Genomic DNA, 25,871 nt, shown 5'->3' on the forward strand with positions numbered 1-25,871 from the left:
TGTGTGTGTGTGTGTGTGTGTGTGTGTGTGGAGGGCTACATGGAGGTAAATAGTCACCTTCCACATAATACACACTTGCTGACACCAAGGGGAGGGAAGTGGCCCTCAGAGTGGATCTCTGAGCCAGAGTTCAGTAAGCTAACGAGGGGGGCTCTCTCTCCCATGTTCATTTCACATCTCTGCTTTCACAGTGAGTAAATAGTTCATAATTCAGAAAGTTCATAGTAGTGATAGAATTAAAACAGACTTTATTGATCTATAACCAGTAATGCTGTGACCAGTGGACATGAATTAAAACCTCTTAATTAAATGTTATTCTGAAAGCACATCTTTAAAATATTGAAAGTTGACTCCACTGTGTGCCAAGCTCTGTTGTGTAGACATTTTTCATGCCTTACCAAGGCTTATAATTCATTTGGGGAGATAAAGCCAAAGTGTGTGACAGAGGTATCCCTGTCATCACAGTGTCATGGGAATAGAGGAACTAAGTTCAGAAACAAATATGAAATAGCATATTTAAGCTTATATCTTTTTAATGTGTATTTCATTGATTATGCTATTACAGGTATCCCAGTTTTCCCCCACTGTCTCCCTTCACCCAGTTCCCCCTTCCCTCCAGTGATTCCCTCTGCTTGGGAGGGAATTTATGTCCATGGGCTGTAAATGTTAAGTTCTTTAGCTTCTCCATTGCCTATACTCTTCCTAACATCTCTGTCTATTCTGTACCTACCAATTATGCTTCTGAATCTCTATCTTCCCCCCCCATCTCCTCCTTTACTTTCCCAGATAAATCTCCAAATGATCTCCATATCTATTCCTGTGTAGTTGTTTGCTTAGTTTTTGTGTGTTTTTTAGATTCAGCCATTGATGGGTTGAATTTGTTGTCACTTTAATGTTCATAGATTTGATCTTCTTCTTTTTCCTAAATAAGTCCCTTTAACATTTCATATAATAAGGGCGTGACGATGATGAACTCTTTAGCTTTATCTTACCTGGGAAGCACTTTATCTACCCTTCAATTCTAAATGATAGGTTTGCTGGATAGAGTAATCTTGGTTAAAGATTACTTTAGGTCCTTGATTTTCATAACTTTGAATAATTCTTGTCAGTCCTTTTTGCCTGCTAAGTTTGTTTTCAGAATCAGTTGACAGTCTTATGGGAACTCCTTTGTAGGTAATTCTCTGCCTTTCTCTTGCTGCTTTTAAAATTTTCTCTTTATCTTTAACCTTTGGCATTTTAATTATGATGTGTCTTGGTGTGGTCCTCTTTGGGAGTCCCTGTGCTTCCTGGACTTGTATGTCTATTTTCTTTGTCAAATTAGAAAAGTTTTCTTTCATTAGTTTTTCAAAAGTGTTTTTCATTTCTTGCTCTTCCTCTTCTCCTTCTGGCATCTCTAATTCAGATGTTGGCCCTTTTGGAGATGTCCCAGAGTTGTCTTAAACTTTATTCTCTCTCTCTCTTTTTTTTGTTTTTTTGAATTCTTGTTTCTTCATTTTTTGTTCTGGTCGAATGTTTATTTCTTCCTTATGTTCCATATCATTCATTTGAATCCTGGCTTCCTTTTCTTCACTGTTGGTTTCCTATGGATTTTTCTTTATTTCTCTTAGTAGAGCCTTCATGTCTTCCCTTATGCTTTTGCTGTATTCAGTGAGATCTTTGAGCATTCTCACCACCAGTGTTTTGATCTCTGCGTCTGATCACTTAGTTTTTTTTTTCTGGGGTTGTGTTTTGTTCCTTCATTTGGTCCATATTTCTTTGTCTCCTGATTTTGGCAGCTTTTTTGTGTCTGTGTGTTAGGTACTTCCAGTTTGATTTTGTTTTCAGTGTACATGTTAAGTTATATGGGGAGGAGCCTTGAGCATTCACTAGTATGGGGCAACCATGGTTCTATGCATGGGGGAGGTATTGAAGAGGGGACAATGCTGCTACTGGCTCACTTCTGGGGGCTTGTGAGGACCTCGCCTCATTTCCAGTCACTTCACCCACTCTTCCTGTATGCACTTGGCGCCCCTTCACCCAATATCCTGGTGGTTTCCAAGGTGGGTGCTTTTGTATATCTAATGGCAGTTTCTTCCTCCACCATAACCCCCTACAGTGGGTTTACAACCAGAAGTTATACAGCTTTATCTTTCCCAGAGCTGAAGCCCTGGGCCATATGGTGTGACCTAGAGCTGAAGCCCTTGGCCACATGGTGTGACCTAGAGCTGGACTCACTGGCTCAAAAGATGTCCCCCTGATTTTTATCCATCACACATGAATGTGGGGCTGCCCATTCCACTGGCTGCCACCACCTGTCTGCCTCTCCAACTCTCCACCTTGACTCCCCATTTCTACTCCTACTCACTGGACGAATATAGCTTCTTTAAATCCTTGTTTGTCAGACTTTTCTAGAGGTCTGGGGTTTTTTCTGGGTGATTTTCTGGCAGTTCTGGGTGTTCTTCATTTCTAGGTCAGTTGTCTTCCTTCTTATGATTATGAATTGCGAAGAGGCATGTCTATCTACCCCTCCATCTTTACCAGTGAGGTAATATGTCTACTGATATAATTTTATATCGTATGCTAGAGGGCCTTCAATGGAAAAGCCAAGGTAGAAGGACACTCTTTCTATGTGGCCTCCACTTCTGAGTGGACCTGAATAAACAGATGTTACTGGTATTTTTATTTTTTTTTCTGTTCCATATTCGATAGAGATTTTCTTGCCTTCAGCCAGACCAGTGAGTCGACGCAGGAGGTCTTTGACTTCCTCTTTTTTCCATACATCTCCACTCTGCCAGAGGGAATTTAGATTTTGTACTTTCGTGAAGTGCTGCTCTATCTCTGCCTTGTGAACAAGACTGTTGAGCCCCCTCCTCTTCCCCAGGTAGAAAAGTGTGCTTGCCTGCTTGGACCTGCACACTTCTCCGGTACTGTCTATTGAAGGATCTATTTAAGGATGAAACGTACTTTTCCAGTAGCCTGGCATCTTCATCTACTTCATTTTCTGGCCAGAACAGCAGGCAGGCCAAGAAATAAGGGTCTGGATATGGATGACTTAGTTCTACGAATTGTAACACTTCTCGAAGCTGTTTTTTAAGTTTGTTAAGTGGCTGAATGGACTTGGAGTGGGGTTTTAAACAATTAAGAATAATGTTGGCCAAAATGAAATTTTGTTTCTCCTTTGCCAGCCGTTTTTGTGGATTTTGCTGAAAGAGGAAAGTGTACTGCTTCACTATGTTTTCCATATTGGTTGCAGCATCTTTGTGATTAGGGTTAAGATATTCTAGAAGTCCAGAAAACTTATCTGCTCTCAAAGCTTCTAGACTTTCCCTACAAGTCTCCTCTTGGAGTAACTGACTCTCTTTGCTTTGTAATGAACCAAAAACCGAAGGGCAGAAAAGTTCCACGTATTTCCTGAAATGACAGCTGATTTTCTTGCTTAATGAGAGTTCAACTGTTTCTTTTAGGGTATTCCTTGTTTTTAAAAGAACCAAATAATCAGTAAAAAAGTCAAAGCACTTCTTCATATCTGACTGCAAGTTTTGTAAGTAGGATGTGAAATTGTTAAGAACCAAATAATATTCATTTTTTGGATCTGTAGGAATATTCCCCTTTCCTGATAAAAATGCTGCCATAGATTTTTTAGATGATTCTTCTTCTTTGTGGAAACAGGGAGTGAGCTGAAGAATCTGAATAGTGTAAAGACCAACTTCGACTTCACCCAAGAAGCCAGAAGTATTATACATGTCATATTTTCTTTGGGACTTCTGTGGGTACCAGGTCTCTGTTTCATAGTTTGCTGCTGGGATTTGCTCCTGTCAGTTGTCTCCTGGGATTTTTTGAAAGCTCTTGCTGCATTTTCAGCAGCTTCCAGGAAATGTGTTAGATCATTAACGGTGATATCCCTGCAGTTTTTGTTTTCATCCAGCCACCATTTGATTTTACTTTTGTACACCTGGCCAAGTGTATCTGAGATAAAGGAGTTTTTAGGGGCTTTCTTCTTGGCCTCTTTTGCCCAATAGAGAGCATTGTCAAAGTCTTTCTCTTTAATGTAGAAATGTCTTGCTAAGGCCTGACAAATGAATGCATTCTGTGGGAAGCGAACACTTCCTTGTTTCAAGACCTTTTCGACTTCATCATTCTGTAAAGCTTCAATTAATGGAGAAAACAAAGTGTCCGCTTCATCTCCACATTCTTTGCGCTGTCTTGTAAGCAGAAGGGTTTGCACGTAGTGTTGGAATTTATCTTTTCCTATTCCAGAATCATAGAATAAATTCTCTCTCAATAATGTCAATGCAATTTGACATTTATCCAAGTGGTATCTCCTTTCCAGCTCTTTGAGACAGCAACTGGCAACCAGAGGGTGAATGATGCGCACACCTGCATACCCGCCATATTCGGCGACTTCTGTGTTGATTAGAAGTGTCGAATAGGTTCCCATCTTGTCTTCTATGCTTTCAGGTTTCCAGGGAGTACGAGCACATGTGATTCCCAAAAATGTTTCACACTGTGACACTGAAATTGTAAAATCAGTAACATAAGAGTTGAGTAGAGCCAGGAAAGAAATAAGTTGCGCCTCCTTGCTGTCAATATTCTGTCCTTTTAGGATATTCTTGACTACATTTTCTACATATGATTTATCAAAATTTTCTTTCATGATCATGAAGGAATAAAAGTTTTCACAGTTCTTATGTTGCTTTTCAATTTCCTCAAGTTTGGCCTCAAAAGCTCTTTGTTCCTTGGCTGAAAGCTGGTGTTTTAGTGCAATACTGTCTGCTAATTTTGCACTTTGATCAGGATTCTGGGATCTCATGCAGTTTAAGACGATTACCAGTGTTTTTTCATATCTCAAACCATTTGCTACTAAAATGGAATGGATCCTATCCTGTAGAATATAGACATTTTCCTGTTCTTCAAGATCATCCACCAGGAGAAGTACAGGAATATAATCCTGATGGCTGGTAGCCTTGTAGGTAAGCAACTTGAACACTTGTTCTGCAGTTTCTGCAAAATCGGTTCCTTTGTTTTTTAACACAGCACACCTGTAGTATTTCTTTAAGTCCCAGAGGACATTCATGGCCAGTGTAGTACCCCCACAGCCTGGATGATGGTAGAGATTGATAATTTTTACAAATAATGGTTTAGGAGACTCTGCCCAACACTGTATCAGATCTTTAAGGTTTTTGTAATTGTCTCTTTTGACAAAGGCTGAAGAATAGTTTTCAGAAGAAAAATAGAAATTCCACCAGGACACTTTGCCACCTCGATAAAAGTGCTCTTCTTTTGTTTTCTTAAATTCTTGGAACTTAGGTTTGTTTTTCTCAATATCTGTGTCTTTACACTCATTTTCACAGAGAATTTCCAGTGCGGTCAAGATATCCTCTTCTTTTTTGTCTAAGATAGCGGAAGAAGATCCACAGGATGGCAGGAACCGTCTTGATGACTGAGTGACTGGTTTCAGTGTAAGGATAGTACTGTTTATCAATTCTAAATTTAAAGTGGAAACACTGTGGTCTTCTAATTCATCTGCAGTTGTCAACCTGGCTTGTAGTAGATCTTTCCATCTTTGATAAATCTGTGAGTTTACACAGATGCACAATATACTTTCCATTCCTTTGAGATCTTGGTAGAAAGCAGAGAAGGTTTCAATGAGTGGGTCTCCTGGGCTTTGCACTGGAGAGAGCAATAGAAACACCACCAGAAATTTCCCTTTTGTCATGAGATTTTTATCTGTGAGAAATGAAATCAGTTGCCTGACTCCAGAAGCCCTTTCTCTCTGCCATAAATGTGGTTCTAGAGGCTTATACTTTTCCTCTTTCAAGTCTGATCTGCCATTGCAGAAGATCCAGCTGGGCTGATCATAAAGATTCAGACGAGATATTGTCTCCCCTATGGCAGCTGTCTTTTCCTCATATTGACTTGGAAAGTGAAGATTTGCAACCCGGCTTTTTTGGTAAGCTTTGGCCACCCCCTTGCTCTCAGATTCAGGATCAAAGTCCAACACAGCAAACCATTTAATTTCCTTTAGGAAATCTAAGTTCTCTGTTTGGTTTGGATGGCATTTATTTGTTACAAGAATATACCAATTGTAGTATGAATTATCCAGTGACTCTTCGTTTCCTATGAGAAGTTTAACCAGCTTTTGTCCTTCACTCTCTTTCTTATTTGCCCGGGCCTCATACTTCTCTTCAGCTTCTTTTCTAGATACTGCTAGTGACTTTACCTTTTCAAAAAGTGCTTTAAATTCCACATCCCGTTGCTTGATATTGGCCCAGATGTCCTTTGAGCTAGCCCCTTCTCTCACAAAGAGTGAAAGTTCTTCGCTTTGTTTCCATGTTTCATTTTGAAGGGTTTGCATCATAATGTAGAAATACTTTTCTTTACATACAGAGTGTTTTGGAATAATATCTACCTCAATGACAAATCTGTCAGATGGTGTATTGTCCTGCAGGAGGACTTCCACAAACCTTGGCTCCCGAATGCACTTCTTGGCTTCATTGATCTCACTGTCTTCAAAATATTTTTTGATCATTTGATTGAAGTGGTCAATGAAGGCAGCTTTACTGGTGACTTTCACACCAACTATTTCTCCATGGGGTTTGTCCTTGACCCCAAAATGGATGGTGCCATTGGCACGTGAATTCATACAAGCTGATGCAAATCGGAAGACTTCATTGCTAAATTTCATCTTAATGTCCTTTTCTGTGGCTGTGTCTGTGTTTGTGAGGGCTTTGTACTCGTGAATGGGGTCTATGAGGTTGCCTGGTCCTGTTTCAGGTGGTAGAAGGTAATGTTCTATGTACTGATGGCTGCTCTGGGGCTGATCAAAAGGATGTGGCATACAAGTCAACTGCTCAGGTTTTAGCTTCTTATTTTGTTTGTCTTCAGTGATTGCTACTTCATTTAATACATTTTCTGTCATAAGAACTGATTCTTGTTCTTTGGTATCTCTGGTCTTGCTGAGATTAGGATCCCTATTGGATGACACTGATTTTTCCTGTTCTTTTTGTGGCTGTTGTATCTTTTTCTGGTGCTCTTTTTTGCAGGGTTTTCTGTGATCTACTTGTCCAGAATTGTGGTTGTGATTTTCAGGGAGACCACTACTCAATTTGTCATATGCTCTCTTTATCAGAAGTGCTGGGCCCCATGGTAGCCCCATGTCTCTAAGATCCTTTTCAGTTAATTCTTGCAGGACTAATCCTGTCACTTCTTCATGGAACAGAATCTGTCCATATTTTTCCTCAATCTCAAGGTCTTTGGTTACCCATTGTTTCACGTGCTCTTTGTTCCAGTCTTTGGTCATTTCAGGTAGATTTACTTGTTCACCCATATGAGAGATGCAGCCTCCTTCCTTGGATAAAGTAAGACAGGAAGTATTTTAGTGTGGTACTTTATCATTGAAGTCATGGAATCAGTTATACATGTAAAAATTCACATAAACAACATATACAAATACTGTTCAAGATTAATTCTTATACTGCTTGGTACTTATGTTAATTGTTTTATATTCCAATTAGTGCCCTTGTTTTCTGGATGGTTATAATGGGATTACAATATAAGCATCAGCTTTTGTAATTGTGTACTAGGGTGACACATCCCTGTATCCTTATTTTTCCTTTTGACCCAGCAATTCCACTGCTAGGAGTATATCCTAAGAATCCTAAAACATCAATATCAAAGAACCTATGCACCACAATGTTCATAGCAGCACAATTTACAATAGCCAAGAGTTGGAAGCAACCTAGGTGCCCATCAGTAAATGAATGGATCCAAAAATTGTGGTACATATACACAATGGAATTCTATGCTGCAGAGAGAAAGAAGGAGCTACTACCTTTTGCAACAACATGGATGGAACTGGAAAGCATTATGCTGAGTGAAATAGGCCAGGTGCTGAAAGACAAATACCATATGATCTCACCTTTAACAGGAAGCTAAACAACAAAACAAACAAGTAAGCAGAAAAAAAAACCCCAAAAAACAAAGACACTGAAATAGAGAACAAGGGGATAGTGACCAGAGGGGAGAAGGAAGGGAAGTTAAGGGGAAAAAGGGGGGAGGGATTTGGAGGAACAAATAGGGAAGGACACAGGGACGAGAACTAAGGGTGGGGGGAGGAAATGGGAGGGAGGTGGGGAGCAAGGGGCAGGGGAGGCTGGGATGGGAAAAACAGACAAAAAACTGTACTTGAAAAATAACTAAATAAAATTAAAAAATAAAAAAAAATAAAATAAAAAAAAAAAAAAAGAAAAGAAATGACATTTTCAACCTCCAACCCTGACCTTCCAACCCCAAATCCGAATTTAAAAAATGAATCAATAATGTTGTTTACATAAGGGAAAACAAGGGAGGAAAAGTATTATAAAGATAGACTAAAAGCATTAAGGTTCAGGCAAAACAAAATATTATGTAAAGGGAGGAAATACAAACTTTTAAAAAACTTTGGGGTTTTTTAAGTGAATGATTTAAGGGACTAGGTTTTAAAAACCTGTAGTTTATAACAGGTAATAAAACCTAGCCAATTGAAAATTTGACCCATCTGTGTTTGGGACTGATTCCTGGTGAAGTCTCCTGGAGGTCAAACGTGAACAGTGAGCTAAACTGAGGCCTCAGCCTGCAGCCCTATGACTTGCCAGAGAAGAAACTCATGCTCATCATTTCTGGTGTGAATATCATAAGCCTACCCAAATCCTCTACCCCTTTTATAGGTGCACATCCACAGGGCATAGGAGCTCTACTTGCCTTGAAGAAACTTGTCTTGGTGCCTTAGTGCGTTGAATCACGTTATTCTGACTTCAGTCTGTAGGGCACACCTAGTGCTGAGCCAGGTAGCTTTGACAATTTTAAGCACCTGGAAAAAATGAACATTATAAACATATCTCAGGTGATCAGTCCTGTTTATATACAGTGTAGATGGAAGAGATATTAGAGGTCCACAAATATCAGTGCATATATTGTCACTAGAAATAAGTATTATTTCACCCTGAATTGTGTTACTTGTTTATTCATTCAACAAGTATTTATTGAGCACCTGTTAGGCTTCATACTCAAGAGAAACAGTAGTGACCAGAAGAAATGTGAAGTTCCTTCAGAGTACTTAAAATCTAATGAAGGAAAAAGCACACATACACACACACTCACTCAAAAGACTTCATCACAATGACAAGTTGTGATAAGTACTTTGTGTAAGATATAGTAAAGGCCAGGGAACTGGGACCTGTGAGTAGGAGGGGAGTATCACTTGGAGCACAGTGGGGACATTGGGCAGATGAAGTTAAAGGAGGACTGCAAGTATAGGGTGTGAGGCAGGTCGAGGGACATAATTGTGGCATATGGAATTGGATCTGGTAGACTACCAAAGGTCTGCCTGGTAGGTATGAGGAGTATTGGTGAGGTGGTGCTCCAACCACAGGCAGCAGCTGCTTCTCCCAGAGCCAGGTACTGGTCCTGCTGGAGAGAGTTCTGGGCAGAGGACATCGCAGACAGTAGATGTCTCCTTGACCAAGGGATCCTGGGAGGCTCCTCCCTGATCCTCCTGTCTCTCCTGCAGTGGCCATAACTCTCACCTCAGGTGAGACTGAAGGGAGGGGCTTTGCCTCACATGTTTATAAGCACTATATAGAGCCAATAGTATAAGCAGTTATTATTAAACGTATTTCTAGTGAGAGATTTTTGAGGTTACTAGGAGAAAAAGCAGAATAAAAATATGACTACCATGTTATTTTAAACTTTGGTGTTGAAATATTACTTCTTTAAGAATTTGCTGAATACTCGCTTTTTATAAATTTTAGTATACTGGGTTTGTTAAAAAGTATGTTTAGCTTTTTTCATAAAATAGAAGACATGTTTTTCATTTTCATCAATGACTTTATCGGTTTAGAAATTTTTAAAATATGTTTTATTGATTGTGCTATTGGATAGTCCCAATTTTTTTCCCTTTTCCGCACTCCACCCACTACCCCCATTCTCTCTAGCAATACCACGCTCCTCCCCAAAGTTCCTGTCCATGAGTCATGCATATAAGTTATTTGGCTAGTCTATTTCCTGTACTGTTCTTGACATATTCCTGTCTGTTTTGTACCTACCAATTTGTTCTTTTTAATCCCTGAAACTTTCTCCCCATTTTTTCTCCCCCCCAACTGAGAACTTTCCAAATGATCTCCGTATACATGATTCTGTTTCTATTTTTCTTGTTTGCTTAATTTGTTTATTAAATTCAATTGTTGATGGTTATCAGTTTACTTTCATTTTAATGTTCATACTTTTGATCTTTTTCTTTTTGAGTATGTCAGCTATCTCCTGCATGGTAGAACCTTCATGGTTCTCAATTAATGTCTCAATTTGATCACTGTCAACTTCAACTGATCTACCTAAAGCATCATCCAGAGAGATATCTCCAGCACAATATTTCGCAAACCACTTTTGATAGGTTCATTCAGTCATAGCACCTTCTCCATATACACTGCACAAATCTTTTTTGTATGTTTCAGATGCTTTTTTACCTTTCTTGAAATAGTAAAACATACTATGTCAAAATGTTGCTTATTTCCTTCCATCTTCAATATGAAAATAGCTACACAAAATTTACCAATTTTGATTTTTTTTAAATGCATACTGTCACAACATTCTTACAAAGTTGTTTGAGTGAAGTTAAAGACAACTGAGCACTACTAGAGCCATGTTACAGAAAATAACCCAAAATGAACTTTTCAGCCAGTGCAACATTTTGGCCTCTGTTCTGTAGACAGCTGAAGGGAGGAGGCACTCATGCCCTCAGACACTATTCCTGTCATAATTCGTGGTGGCTCAGTAGACATGTGGATGATCATTTCAGTACTTTGGACTTTCACCTTCTTGTCTGCTTCTCATCTAACGATCTTGACTTCCACCCATCTCCACGTTCATGGCACACTATTGACCTTACCATGACCATTACTAATTGATTTGTATGAACCTTCCACCCCGTGAGATTCATGTGTTAACGTCATAGCCTCAGTACCTCAGAATGAGAGCTCGTTTGGAGACAGGGGTAGTGCAGATGTTACTAGGTAACCTGGCGCCATTGCAGTTGGCCCTGATTCAATGTGACTGGTATCATTATGAAGAAGGAAAATCTGGACCCAGAGGCACATACATAAGGATAACACCATGTGAACATGGAGCCAGAGTTTGTGGTGGTGCCTCTATAAGCCAAGGAATGACAGAGGTTGCTAACAAGCCACCAGAAGCTGGGGGAGAGGCATGGAAGACATTTTTCCTCACAGCCCTCAGAAGCAACTGACCAATTCCCTGATGTTTAAGACATCCAGCCTCCAGAACTGTGGAACAATGTATTTTCATTGTTTAAGCTACTCAGTGTGGTACTTACTTTGTTACAGAAGCCCTAGGGAACTAATAGAATCATCAGTAGTTTACAATCCTTCCATCACCTCAGATTCAAACATTTAACTGCCGTGCCCTCCTCTTACACTTAGTACTATTAGTGTTCAAATTCTAACCTGTCTTTGTCACCAAGACCTTTAACACATTGATGCTATTACTTTCTCACTTTTCCTCACCCCCATCATGTCCTCACACCTCTTCCCATTCAGATGTATTTTCAACACAGCAGCCAACAAGATCCTGTTTAAACATAAGTATAATCATGATACATTTATGTTCACTGTCCTGAGGCTTACAAAGTCCTTTAAGAGCATCGTTTGATTGAATTTAAATCCTGAAGTGTTTGCATATTTTTGAACAAGAGGGATCTTCTTGTTTGTCAGTAGCCACCTACTGTATGCAAATAAAGTGGGGGCAGAGGTGATTAGGAAAAAAAAGTCATTAACTTTTTTTTCCTTTTTCTAGTCAATGTATTTTCCAATTCATGCTATAGGGGATTTGGACCAGGACCAGAATGGTCTTGGTTATTGTTATTTCTTGTTCTGCTTCTTCAGGTGGGTAAAGGTGTTGCTCTGGGTAGAGCTGGGGAGAAGACTTCCACCTTACCTCCTCTAGTCTGCTCTGGGAACATTTTAAACCCGAGAGTTCTCCTTATGAGTACTAAATTTCAGGATTTGTGTAAAAGGACTTGAATTTTCTTTCTGGGGGCAATCAGGAAGTCAGAGCAGCAGCACAAGCAAAGGTGCCTAGCCCTCTCTCTAGGAGGACAGGCCTAGCTGCTCGCAGGCATCCTTACCTCCAGGAAAGGGTCCCTGCAATCCTGGCTGGAGACCAGCAGGCCTGCTCCCTGCTCTGATGTTACTCAGAACTGAAACTACAAAGCAAGTGGGTTTCATTTTATAAAGTGCACATTAAAATTATGTATTTCTTCTTCACATAGTCTCTGTATCAGCTAGTTATGAAGGAGAAAGCCTTAAATAAAATAATTAAACTTTGGAGGGCTTAATCTTTAACAAAATGTAAACTTTTGATATCATCTTCATTATGTAGTGGGAGAGAGTGTGGCATAGCTGTGCTTGGCTGTGTTGGATGAGTTCCATTTCCTCAAGCATTTGCAACAGTCGTGTTCCAGGAAACACCTCCAAGGAAGGAAGGACGTAGACAGAACATGCCCAGTTTTCTCCTAGTTTTGGCTGAGGATGTATTTGTTGAGAATGTGTTATATGAACAAAATTATGTCATAGCAAATTAAAATGCACTTGATTGGCCTGTTGCTTAGGAACTGATTATGGGACATTTTTCCCCTTAACGTTTGCTATGAAAATTTTCAAACATGCAGAAGATTTGAAAGAATAGTAAAAGGAACATCTTTCACCTAGCACATCTCTTCTATATTGAAATATTTTAATAAAATAAATAAACAATCATAAATATGTAACCAACTCACTCTTTCTCTTTCTCTCTCTTTCTTCCCTCCCTCTCTTCCTCCCTGTCTCTCTTTTCTTCCCTTTCCTTCCCTTTCCCTTTTCCTTTTCCTCCCCTTTCCCTTTCCTTTTCCTCCCCTTTCCCTTTTCTTTTCCTTCTGCATTCCATGTTCAGTGTGGAGCACATCCTGTAAGTTGTATCTTCAAAACATGACCCGCATCTGACCACAGTTCACCATGCCCACCTCCCCCACCTGGTCCAACCCTCCGTCTCCTCTTCCTGGATTGCAGGAGTAGCACCCTCACTAGTTTCCCTCTTGCTGTTTTTATTCCCTCTTGTGACTTCTAAACACAGCAGCCAGAGTGAGCTATTTGAATGTAGATAACATACAGTACTCCGTTCAGTCCCTCTAAGTGGCTTTCCACTTGACTCAGGGTGAAAGCCAAGCTCATTGTGAACCCAAGGCCTTCCAGGACCTGGCACCCTGTTACCCCATCTTACTTTTCTTTCTCTCTCTCAATCAGGCCCAGCCCCCTGATTTCTTTGTTGCTCCTTGCAGGCAGTACCTGCTGCTGCTCTGGCACTGCACTTGTTTCCTTTCCCTGGAATGTCCCTGGATTCCACGTGGTTCAGGACTGCACTGGGCTTAGGTCTCTTATCAAATGTCACTTGTCACAGAGGCACTGCTTGGCCTCCCTACAGAAAACTATCTCGTCTTCCAGTATTTCTCATTTCTCTTCCTGCTTAAAAAAATCTACTTATATCTTATTACAAGCCAGTGTTCCTTATGTTTTTACCTATTTGTCTTATTTAGTCTCTTTCCCATCCATTATTTTGTGTGCTTCACAAGAACAAGAGTTTTGTGCATTTTGTTCACTATTTTACAGTGCCCAGAACAGAGGAGCTTCATAACAAAAATTTATCTGATGAATAACATTTTTAAGAGAAGTTAAAAATAATGAGTTTTTTTTATAACCCTTGAATTATCAGTGCCTGTGGGCCAAAGGACTAGGGCAGTTATTTCATTTGGCTGAAATCCAGACAAAAATCCAGAACAATCTTCACTGGGCTACCTGTTTGGCCAGAACTAACTCTACATTCAATCTTCTGGTAACAAATAATAAAAAGACAATCAGAAGGAAATGAATGTTATAAATGTTTTTTTTGAAGTCCTCTTCAGTACCCCAGTTTCATAATATCCCGTTTCAGTCTCTGCTCTGTCTCTAAACAAGGCCATTACTCTTGATGTGTTTTCCCCAGAGGAGGTCCCTCTCTACTGCAGGTCCTTGGTGTCAGAGCCTCGGCACCTCTGCTGTTTTCATCTGCTGCCTCTGCACAGGGAGGCTGACCCTGGAGAGGGGCTTGCCCCTTTCAGCAGACACACTCTGATCAGATCTGATAAACTCTTCAGTAATACCTTTGGACTGATAGTGTGAAAGGTTTGTCAACTCCCTTCCTTGCACATGGTAACAGTTGTGAACAATGATTTGAATGTATTATATTCAATAATGCTTTTGAAATAGTTTGTACTTTATCAACAGTAAGAAAATCTGCATGTATATTGTTGGTGCTGATTAAAAATCAAAATCACCATTACTGTTGTGCACAATTGAAAATGACTTGAGCTAACACTTGGCTTCCTAGGGGCCGTCAGCCTCCTGTTTTGAAATAATTGTGAACATAAATCTAATTGGGAATAGTCACATTAATTACTGGTGAAGGATTGGCATGATGCCATTCTGGAGTGTTTATTTTGTTTTTCTCTTTAGATATTTTGATATTTAGATATTAAATGTGTAAATTAACACAGTTCTTAGGGACAAGTGCTGGTACCCACCCACTGTCCTCTGGGGGAGGGTCCTCAGTGGCACTCCAGACAGCCCTGCCCTGTGGGGTTGTTCTGCTCCAAAGGACCAGGACTTTTGCAGCTGGTAGTTCGGGAAGACACATTCAGAATCCTGGCTCTTGTCCTAGAGGACTATACGCAGACTTCTCTAATGAGCAGTAAACTATACATAAACAAGTTAAGTTTCTCTAATGAGCAGTAAACTATACATAAACAAGTTAAGTTTCATTTCCTGAAGTTGTTTTCATTTAAGTTTTTAACCAGATTGTTGTATTGACATAAATTTGAAATAAATGCTTTATGTAGGAAAATAGCCTCTGCAGGATATCTTTGATGAGATGTAAAATTTTAATAACATCTTAAGCTAGAGCAGACAAAAGTTTTCATAACTGTACATGACCCTTGGTTTCTTCACAGTCTTCTCTAAGGCCAGATAGATAGCAAACTAAGGCAGAGTGGAGGGAGACATGGCTTACTCACTGACTCAGCTGTCCTGAGTCTGGTCAGATAACACTGCCAGGTGTTTTGAAAATCATATAAACCATGATAATGCAGGAGGAGGGGAACCCTTGAAATTCTGTATGTGTCATTTCCACTGTCTGGGAAAGAAAGTCTTTGAAACTATATATTCATTCCAACATTGGGAGAGCGCAGGAGAAGGGGAACTTAGAAGCTGTTTACAAGCATAAAACCCCTAAAATCCCGGTAGTTGGGGCATTCAGACCAGCTGGGTGCCTGCCTGCAACTTCTTGCTCAAGTGAGTTTCATAAGTAAACTTGCACTCTCATTTCCACTGTCCAGTTACATCTTGGCTGATTTCTTCTCTTGAGCAGGACAAGTACTGAGGTGCAGGAGCCCCCTAACTTGGGTCTCCCCAGTAACACTTATACTTAAACTCCTGAACTTAATGACATTGTTTCTCTAAAGGTCTTCCCCACTCCGTACCCAACCAAAACACTCTCCTTTCCCTAAGTCCACTTAAAAAGTTAGCCTCAGTTACAATTTTGTCCATTTGCGTTTCTAATTAATTTCGATATTTTAAAAACAATGGTTTATGTCCAAACACATGTGTTTATATAAAATGTACAGCTGGAGTTTAACAACATAGTTTTGTCTCAAAAGCATAAAAATCAAGTTTGATTCAGCGACTTACCAGGATTTTCCTGAAAGCTTTCTCTTTTTATATCAAAAACTTGAAACAACTTCTTTTAGCAGTCCATCGCCTTAACCACTCGGCCACCTCGTCCCAACTTCTTTTAATCTTGGTTTTCTTACTCCTCTTCTTATGGCTCAGAGACATACAGTTGTAAGGATCCTTATTTAAAAATTAAGTCATTGAGTTGTGAAATTTTCTGCCTCCCACTTTCCCAACTCTCCTGAGGGTGTGAGAGAGCCGCAGGGCAGAAGCAGAATGGGGAAGGAGGAACTGTGTTCTGACTCTTCCTGAGGGTGTGGAAGACCTGCAGGGCAAAAGTGCAATGAGGAAGCAGGAATGCAGGGAGTTTTTCTGTTTTGCTTGAGATGGTATGTATTTAGATTTGGAAGTACATAAAATATTTACAGAACTGACATTGCAAAAATTATCAATACATTTGAACAATTGCTTAGAAATAGTTAGTTTACCAGACAGTATTTCAAATCATAAGAATAAGAAACTAGCCAGGAGGTGGGGTGGGGGAAAATCTACAGAAAAAAGAAATCAGAAATACCAAGAAGAAATTAAAATCTCAGTGTGATGAAGCACCTTTTGGGGATGAACTGTGTCTCTCAGAGCTCTTAAGTTGGAGTCCTCATCCTTAGCACCTCAGCATGTAACTTTATTGGAAGACAGAATTTTTGAAGGCAAAGTGAGCTCTATCGGTTGGACCCTAATCCAAGGTGATTGGTGTCCTTGTAAGAAGAGGAGATTAGGACACAGACACACACAGAAAGACCAGGTGAGGGCACAGGGGGAACATGCCATCTATAAGCCAGGGAGAGAGGCCTCAGGAGAAACAAATTCACCACACCTTCATCTCAGACTTCTAGTCTAGAATTGTGAGGAAATAAATTTCTGTTTTTAAGCCAGCGAGTGTGTGTACCACTTAGCTCTAGCAAAGTACTGTAGTGTCCCCAAATTCTTCTTTTACTGGATCACCATTTAATTCATTGTCTTTTTAAAATGAAACATTACTTTTCCCATTATGAATAAGTGAGTTCATTTTGAACCTTGAGGTATACTAAATATACAAAGAAGGGGGGGAATCCTACAATCCAAACACAAATTCTGTTTCCCACTGTTTACTTTTAATTTTCTATAAATACCTTTAAAATGTATATCTATTTAATATTTAGAACTTTTACCAAGTCCTGAAGCTTAGAGGTTCAAATAGACAGTGCACACTGCCCAGTGTCTATAGTTCCTTATTAAGCTTCGTCTCCCTCTCTGAATAAGCATATTCATAATTCTCTGCTTCCCACCCCCTACCAACTTTGACCCCCATCACTCTCACCTGATGACACTTCTTTCTACCTGAAGGACAAATCTGAAGCCATCATGTAACAGAGGGATCTGACCAGATCACTGGGATCAGGGGAGGATCCCTGGAAGGAGCACCAGAGCCTGCACCCTCCCTTGGGACCCCCAGGAGGGACCAAGTAGCACCGAAGGTGGTGGGATTGAAAATTGAAGCCACATGGGAGTGCGAGAGCCTCCCTTTCCCAGAAAAGGGAAGGGCTGTAGGGAGAGGCTGCTCTGGAACCCAGCAGCCTGGCATGCCACAACAGGAAAAAGGCAGATGCTGGGACTGCCAGCTTCCTGGAGGCAGGGTCTCCCAGTCTCTGTGGGAAGGTGGAAGCCCAACTTAGATGTGTTCTGACTAGCAAACCCAGATGGCCTAATGACACAGGAAAACATTTGCAAACTCAGGAGTTAACGTGCCCCACACTTCCCACTGACCAACCTTCTTCCCCTGGTACTTCAGTGTTTCCCATTGGCTCACCCCAGGGCTTTAAAACCTTTCTACCTTTTGCTTCAGCCCAACTGAGTTCAATCTCTCTCTCCCCTTTTGGCATCGCATTGAATAAAGTCTTAGTTGCCCACTTAACCTCATCCAGTGAACTTTTGGTATGGGCACTCTTCATTTCAGGCCACTGCCCCAGATGGACACTTGCTTATTCTGCTTGGGCTCTGATTTCCCACACCAGGCCAGCCCTTCATTTAGACAGACACCTTGCTCATGGTGATTGAGCTCTGTCACCCCACGCTGGGCTGCCACCTTGCTTGTGTAGCCTCCTCACCCCCTGTGGCTCTGACTCCCCACACTGGCTCACCCCTGCAGGTGGATACCGTTTTCACACTGTCCAGCTTCTGCCTCCTCATCCGAGATGACCCCTCTGAGGGGCTACCTTCCTGTGCCCTGACCTACTGGGCTGGGCCGCTGAGACTTTCCTTCTCTTCCAGCAGACATCTACCTTTTCCTGCCCATGCAGTGGTTGTAGGACTGAACTGTTTGAAAATGAAGGAGAAGGAAAGAGGAAGAAAAGGGGGAAAGGAAGAGTTCATTTATTTTATTCCAGATGCTCTTGCCCTAGCTGAACATTAGAAATGCTTATAGAACTCTTTAAAATTACTGATGCTTGGTTCTTTTCCTAAAATTATATGTTTTACCAAGAGGTCCTATGCATCTGCTTCTTTTGAAAATTCCACACGTGTTGTTTTGTTCACTCTGGGCTGAGAACCACTGTGCGTTAGGGACAAATAGGAGGCATAGATGTAGGAATGCAGGTCAGTTTGAGGATCAGGAACATGGAGCACACAAGAAAGCCCATCTGATGCTTTACAGAACAAAGTGGTATTGGGCTGTTTGCTGCCAAACACAAAAATAACATGAAGATTGGTGGGGAAGGAAAAAGATTTTTATTAAAAGATGGCCCAATTTGGGGGTATAGGGAATCCCATGCTTCAACCCAATCTCTTCCACAAAACACAAAAACTCGCTAGGCTCCCACTGGAGGAAAGTGTGAGTGGCAGGCACTCCTGTCCCCCAGCTGCACTGGAACTGTCACCAGCCACAGGCTGGCAGCAGCCCCTGTAGCTTCTGCAGAAAGGGCACAGAATTGCCTGCCCTGCACTGGTTGCATGAACTGTGAGTGGGCAGCAGCTCCTTCAGCCTTTTTTGTGTGGAAGGAGCATAGGGCCTAATCCTGACCACACTCCCTGACCCTCTGGCCCAAGTCTACTCTCCCACCCTCTACAGGAGCCCACTGTGCCCTTGCCAGACCAGTCCCAGAGCACTTGGGGAGCAGCACAGGGCCTGTTCCTCGAAAGGCCTGTTGGCTCAGGATCCTGAGACCCCATCCACTGACAAGCCAGCCTGGGTGGGGGAGAGGGATGAGAGTGAGCAAAAGTGTGCAGCATTTACCATCACTCTGCCTTTAAAGCCTTGCCCAAAACCCATGAGCAGCAAAAGCAGATGGGACGGTATGTACTTCCCATTCAATTACCTCACCAGCCTCTAGTGCCAGTCCTATGTGACTCTTTTGCTAAGTCATGCGTGCATTGTCCCAGTTGCTGAAGTGCACATGCATGCCCCACCTTCAGTGCTTCTCCAGATGGCCCCATTTCCAGGGAAGTTCCCTCGTAAAAACTAATGGGAAAATGCTGAACTGCCAGCAGGTAGGGTTGGTCAGTGTGGAGCACATTGGGCAACTCCTGAGTTTGCAAATGTTTTTCTTGGCTATCAGGCTATGAGGGTTTTGTTAGTCGGAACCCATGGAGGTTAGGCTTCCACCCTCCACAGAGACTTGGGGACAGGGGTGCTAGCTCCTTTGATGTTTACATTTCAGAGACATGGTTTCCTGGTGCTTGAGAATGGCAATCCTGGGTTGTAAAACTGGCAACAGTCTGGGAGAACATTTTACGTGCAAATGAAATAAACAGAGAAAATATTGGAAATCACAAATTTTCTAAGAGACTTTCCTTATCTTCCACCAGACATTTACCTTTTTCTGCCCATGCAGTGGTTGTAGGACTGAACTGTTTGAAAATGAAGGAGAAGGAAAGAGGACAAAAGAGGAAGAGGAAGAATTCGTTTATTTTATTCCAGATATTCTTGCTCTGGCTGTACATTAGAAATGCTTATAGAACTCTTTAAAATTACTGATGCTTGGTTCAGTGCTAGAGTGTTCTAGAAGGAGGGAGACCTTTAGCCAGGTGCCTGTACAAAGGTTAGTCAAGGTGAGGGAATAATTAAAGCCATGTTGATCAAGAGTCAGAGCTGAGTGAAGAAAGGAGTGTATCTGTACTGGGCAGGGGACCGCAGCATTGAGGTAGAAGATTGATTACATTGAGGAGTTGATCAAATAAAGTGTTACATAAAGAAATGAATGCCAGTTTCTCATTAATGGGGAAGTGAATTACAAATACAGAAAGAAAGTAACTTGTCATATAGCACTAAAATTGAAAATATCAGTGTGAACTCTTGCTTCTCAATATATTTAAGTATAGAAATAAGTATAGCAATAAGTACAGTTGTAAATGTCTTTTCTAGGATTGTTCAATGACAGGGGAGAGGAGACACCTCAATATCAATGTACACCACTAGCACACAGATCATGGCTTCTAAATGCTTTGTTTGTTTTTTCTTTTCTTTCTATGAAGAACCAGGGAACCCAGGATGGAACAGGAAAAGTACCAGATAAACTTGGAACGGTGTTTGTGCCAGAAAGCAAAGAAGGGCACAAACAAAGGTGGAAGTGTCTAGAGGTCTAAAAGATTGACTTGAATAGGCCCCTACTGGCCAAATCGAGGTAATTTGAGCATCAAATTAAATAACAAAGTAACAGATTTCAATCCACTAAATGAAATAGAAAACCATAAGTCTGTACAGATGCAAAAAAAAAATAAATGAGTATGGGGGAACAAATATGAAGGACACGGAAATAACTAAGGGGGGGTGGAAATGGGAGGGAGGTGGGGAGCACGGGGCGGGGTGGGCTGGGATGGGATGGGAGAAATAGACAGAAAACTGTACTTGAAAAATAACTAAATAAAATTTTAAAAATAAATAAAAATGAAACAATAAAAAAATAAATGAGTAAATAAAAAGTTCAGTGAGAAATAGCATACTCAGAACTTTTCAAATTCCTTCTCTACAAAATACTTACTAGTGACAAAGGGGAGAAAGGCTAGTATTAGAGTAGAGAAGCCTGGCCACTATGCCTTTTCAGTTGTATCTGAAGTCATCAAGGTGAGTATCATCAGTATGGGACAAGAAAAAACTATTGATCTGTTCCACCTGGTAGGATGCAGTAACATAACATCACTTCCATGACACATTCCTGCCAAGAAGCATGCTTTAAATCTAAGAACCTTGAGACATTAGATAAACCTAAATTGAGAGACATTCTACAAAATAATTGGTCCATAAACATAAAAAGTCCTGAGGTCATAAGTATCACAGAATGACTGAAGAATTATTCCAGATGAAGAGTCTGAAGGAAAAATATGATTACACAACTGGGTTATCCATGCTTCTGTTTATGAATATTTGGCACAAACCAGTTCTGAACACTTTCATCCACATCTTCTGATACACTTGAGCAGGAGCTATTCCAGGTAGATTGCATGGAGGGCAGGTGCTGTTTGGTGATCATGCACATGATCAATGTTTCTAGTAATGCTAAACCACTTCCCAAGTTGTCATTACCAGTGTCCACTGCTATGAGTACTGGATTAGGAGTTCTCTGAATCCTTTCCAATGCTTGGTATTATGAGACTTCTAAATCTGGTCATTCTCAGGTGGTGTGAAATTGCACCTAGTTGTGGTTTTAATTTCTGTTTTCCTCATTAGTAATGAGGTTGAAAATCTTTTCAGATGTTTAGGCTTCCGATTTATGCTTGTTCTTGTTTAAAATTCCGTTTCATTTCTTTTGTATATTTTTTAAATCAGATTGCTCATGCTTTGTTATTTGTTTTAGGGTATTTTAACATGCATGTATCCTACTCGTTTATTCTCTGTATTTGTTGCAAGTGTCTTTTAGTTTGCCTTTTCACTCTGTGGTGATAAGTAGTTCTTAACTTCAGTGTGGTTATGCTTATGAGCTTTTTTATATGGTTTTTGCTTTTTGTGTCTTAGATAGACCATGCCTACTTTGAGGTCACATGATATTTTTCATATTGTCTTCTAAATGCTTTCTAGTTTTGCCTTCTACTGAGAGTTGATTTCTGTGCAGGCTAGATGCTGCCGAACCTGTGGCCTGCAGGCCACATGCAGCCAGGTTGGCTATGGATGTGTCCCAACTGAAAATCATAAATGTACTTAGAACATTATGAGACATTTTTAAGATTACATGTCACATTGTATTTAATGTGTGTCCCACCACAACTCTTCTTCTTCCAGTGAGGTCCAGAGATAACAACAAAAGATTAAACAATGCTGCTAGGATATGGGGTAAGGAGTCCAATATCATTTATTTCTTGATTGTTAACAAATATTCTCAACACTGTGATTTCAAAAATATATACCTTTCTTTCTGATCTGCAAAATCATACTACATATCAAGTATCAAAATATTCATTGGCCTACTTTGGGGCTTCATACTGTGTTTCACTGTGTGTTGACTACCTCTGCATGAAAAAGAACACAGACTACATTATGATAGTTTTATAACTGAGTCAGTGTCAGGTAAGGAAAGCACTGCTGGCTTTTGGGCTTTTTTATTAAATATATTTTATTGTTTATGCTATTACAGTTGTCCCAATATGTTTCCACTTTGAAGGCCCCACTTGGAACCCACATTTTCTCCAGCAATTTCCCCTCCCCTTTGGTTCATGTCCATGGGTCATGCATACAAGATCTTTGGCTACTCCATTTGTTTGTTTCTGTGTATTAGGTAGAGCTGCTTTGACTCTCTGTCATAGTAGTGTGGTCTATTTTATAATGGTGCACCAGGACATTGCGTGGCGCAGAGCCTTAGGTAATCACTGGGGTGGGCAACCCATTCACTATTCTGTGGCTCTGTGTGGGAGAGGGCATGCAGAGGGAACAGTGCCATGGCCTGGCCTCTGGAGTTTTGTCTGGGAAGAAGCTGTTTCTTGGCACTTGTGTTGCATTTTCTCCACATACGCCACTGGTGCCCTTCTAGCTTTTGCCCTGATGCTGGAACCCAGAGACAGTAGGTCTGCATGAGTTCTAAGTCTGTTGGGAGCCCTTTAAGAGAAGTCCCTTGAGAATCCCACAGTTTCTTTGGCTAATCCAAAACCCAGTGGTTTTCACAGCCAGAAGTTACGGGGGATATATCCTCCTAGTGCTGGAAAAGGTGGCTTAGACCAGGGCTGAGATCCTTTGCTCCCAGAGTATCCCTCCCATTTTTTATCTACCACACATGGATGTCAGACCATCCATTCCTGTCTCCATGCCTCTCTGTACCTCCACAGTTCTCAACCTTTCCCTACCAATCTGTGCCTGTTCACCACCTCTCCATGTCTCTCCACACCTCTCTGTGCCTCTCAGCATCTCTGCCCCTCCTACCCATCTGGATGAATGTGGCTTTTTTTATAACCTTGATTGTCAGACTTCTACACAGCTTGATTTTCTAATAATTCTGGGTGATAATTGTTTTGTGGTCTAGTTGTATTTTCTGCTATAGTTGTTTGTGGAGGCAAGACATGTTTACCTACTCCTCCATCTTGACCAGAAGTCTGTGTGTGTATGTTTTTTTTTAATTGGCTCCGCTATGCTTGGGCTTTTATTCTTTTGTATTAAACCAAATTAAAGAATTTTCCTTCTCAAACTTATTAAAATGCATAAAAGATAAGGTAAAAATCAGAAATAAATACCTCGAGCCACACTGAAACAAAGAATGGGACACAAGTTTATTCCTTAAACTTAAATAAAGTGTTATGAAAAGAAAGGCGCAATAATCCAACAAGTAGCATGTGGCACTGACTTTCAAAATTCAAAATGAGGCTAAAATGAATGAATAAAATCTTGGATTATCAATATCTAAGAACAGTATCTTTTCAAATACTCTTGGCTTGTAGAGAAACCTACCAAATGGGTCACTGGGCAACAAAAAGGAGAGATGCAGGAACCCCTTGAGCATAGAAACCTTTTCCTTTCACCTCAGTGTCTCCATCTGCATCCTAATCAGAGAAAGGTAGTAGAGAGGTGGTAGAAAAATCAGACTTTCCTAAAGTCAAGTATCTCAAGCAATGAAGACCAAAAAAAGGAAACAGATAGATAAGATCCATGGAGAGGATGGGTGTGAGACATGGGAGCTTCTGGTTAAGTCTGTCTTTTCCCAGTGGTTCAGGTCAGAAAAATAACTTACAGGTTTCTCTTCTTTTTTCTTCTTTTTGGGAGAAAGGAATAAGAATACCTGCTGAAGAGGCAAGTAAAATAAGAAAAGACACTTTGAATTATCAGCCCAATTATCTAAAAGGAAAACCCCAGAAATATATATATTTGTAATACAATAACTACTGAGTTTATCTCAGGATAGAGGGGTGGCAGTGACTGTGGTCACTCTTGGAATCAGTGGTTCTGGGTTTATCCTGATTGGGACAGTGATGTTAATGGCACCTTTTCTACATGGTCTTTGTTACATAGTATGCTCCCTTGTATAGGACCAAGAAATATTAGATGAGTTAAATCTCCTTGTATCATATACCATATGAATCAATTATTTAAATGTAAGAGATTCAGGTATACATTTTTAGGAAACATGGCCAAGTTTTAAAAATACTAAAGTGGGGAAGGAAGACATGATACATATCCCCAAAGACATACGGAGAAAATGCTAATAAAGTTGAGTTGCATAAGTGTGAAAATCCCTTTGCAAAATATATCCTAGAACAGGCCAAAAGAGCACTGATCAACCAGGAAAACTATGATTTTCTTAACTTATAAATGATCTGTACAAATCAGTGAGAAAAACCCAGAAGCTTGATTTTTAAAAGTAAGCAAAGAATATGATGAAGATTTACAAGAAGAAATTAATAAATATAGTAAGTTCCACCTCATTCATAATCAAATGTTTTCATGTATAACACTATGAAATATCATTTTTATACCATGTTTTCACAATGAAAAATTTAAATAACACCTTGGGAATGGGATTAGTAATCAATCCAAGTCAAAAATTCTAGATAGAGATTCTTGAGAACAAGCTTTCAAGAAAATCAGTATTATCTATCAAAACTGTGAATACTCAAAGTCAAGATAAAGCTTAAAGAAAAAATTTCTAGGAAAATATGAAAATAGACAAAGATATTTTAAACAGGAAAAACAAGTGCTAACAATAAAGGGAAAATTGAATTAAAAATATGTGTATTAAGGTCAAGCAACTAGAACTCTCATACACTGATTGTGAGGGTGTGAATACATATACATCCTCCTGGGAAAACTGTTCAGCTCTATCTACTCAGGCTGAACATTCTCAGTATATCCAAGAAAGATCAATGTGTATGTTCACCGAAAGACAGGTACATACAAGAATGTTCACAGGAGCTTTATTCGAGATGTGTCCTTCAATAGTACAATGGCAAACTAGTGGGAGAGTTATATGATGAAGTAAGTACTAGATTGGGATTAGAAAGAGTGAACTATCATCATCTGAAGCAGCATGATGTTGAATGAAAGGACACATACAGGAGAGAATACACATGCTATCATTTACTATTTATATAAGTGTCAAATACAGACAATTAATCTGTGGGGGGAGAATTCATGATAGTGGTTACCCTTGAGAGACAGTTAGGGACATGGTGGGAGTACAAGAATACGTTCTGGGATGTTGTTAAGGAGCTGTGTATGGACTGTCTGCTGGCTTCATAGCGGTAGTCAAATAATGGACATTCATCAAGTTGTACACTTTTCATAATTGCACATTCCATGTATGTCATTTACTTCTATGAAAATCTTACTTAAAAATACTAAATCCACACTGAAAATATCCAATGATTTTCCTGCTAAGACTTTATGTTATGAAAAATTTCAAAAGCACTCCAAGATTTTTATGCAAAGCTAAAGCATTTTACTGATACCGAAGAAAAGCTGACAGTGACCTCACTGACCATAAAGAGGAACGGGCAGTATATTCAGACAACTGAAATACAGCCATTAGAGATCATTTGAGTACTTCCCCATTGAAATGGAATGATTTCCAGAATACAAGGGAAATAGTTCAGGGGTAGAGTGGGTTACATTGTATAATCCCACCTGTGTAAAAATTTTTGAAAATTATACCGATGTACATA

General features: G+C 40.2%; 1 protein-coding gene across 1 annotated transcript; it reads right to left on the reverse strand.

The window, feature by feature from the left end:
- Window positions 1-15,838, reverse strand: LOC128625823 (sterile alpha motif domain-containing protein 9-like). Its single transcript, XM_053655056.1, is given in 5 exon segments — window positions 1-2,896; window positions 2,898-3,779; window positions 3,782-7,323; window positions 8,661-8,827; window positions 15,783-15,838. Coding segments are annotated over 4 exon segments (4,830 nt in total). The 5' UTR covers window positions 8,704-8,827; window positions 15,783-15,838; the 3' UTR covers window positions 1-2,533.
- Between the last annotated feature and the right edge of the window lie 10,033 nt (window positions 15,839-25,871).

The sequence above is a fragment of the Artibeus jamaicensis genome, unplaced genomic scaffold (assembly GCF_021234435.1).
Source record: "Artibeus jamaicensis isolate MK-2021 breed Jamaican fruit bat unplaced genomic scaffold, CSHL_Jam_final contig_923, whole genome shotgun sequence".
NCBI lineage: Eukaryota > Metazoa > Chordata > Mammalia > Chiroptera > Phyllostomidae > Artibeus > Artibeus jamaicensis.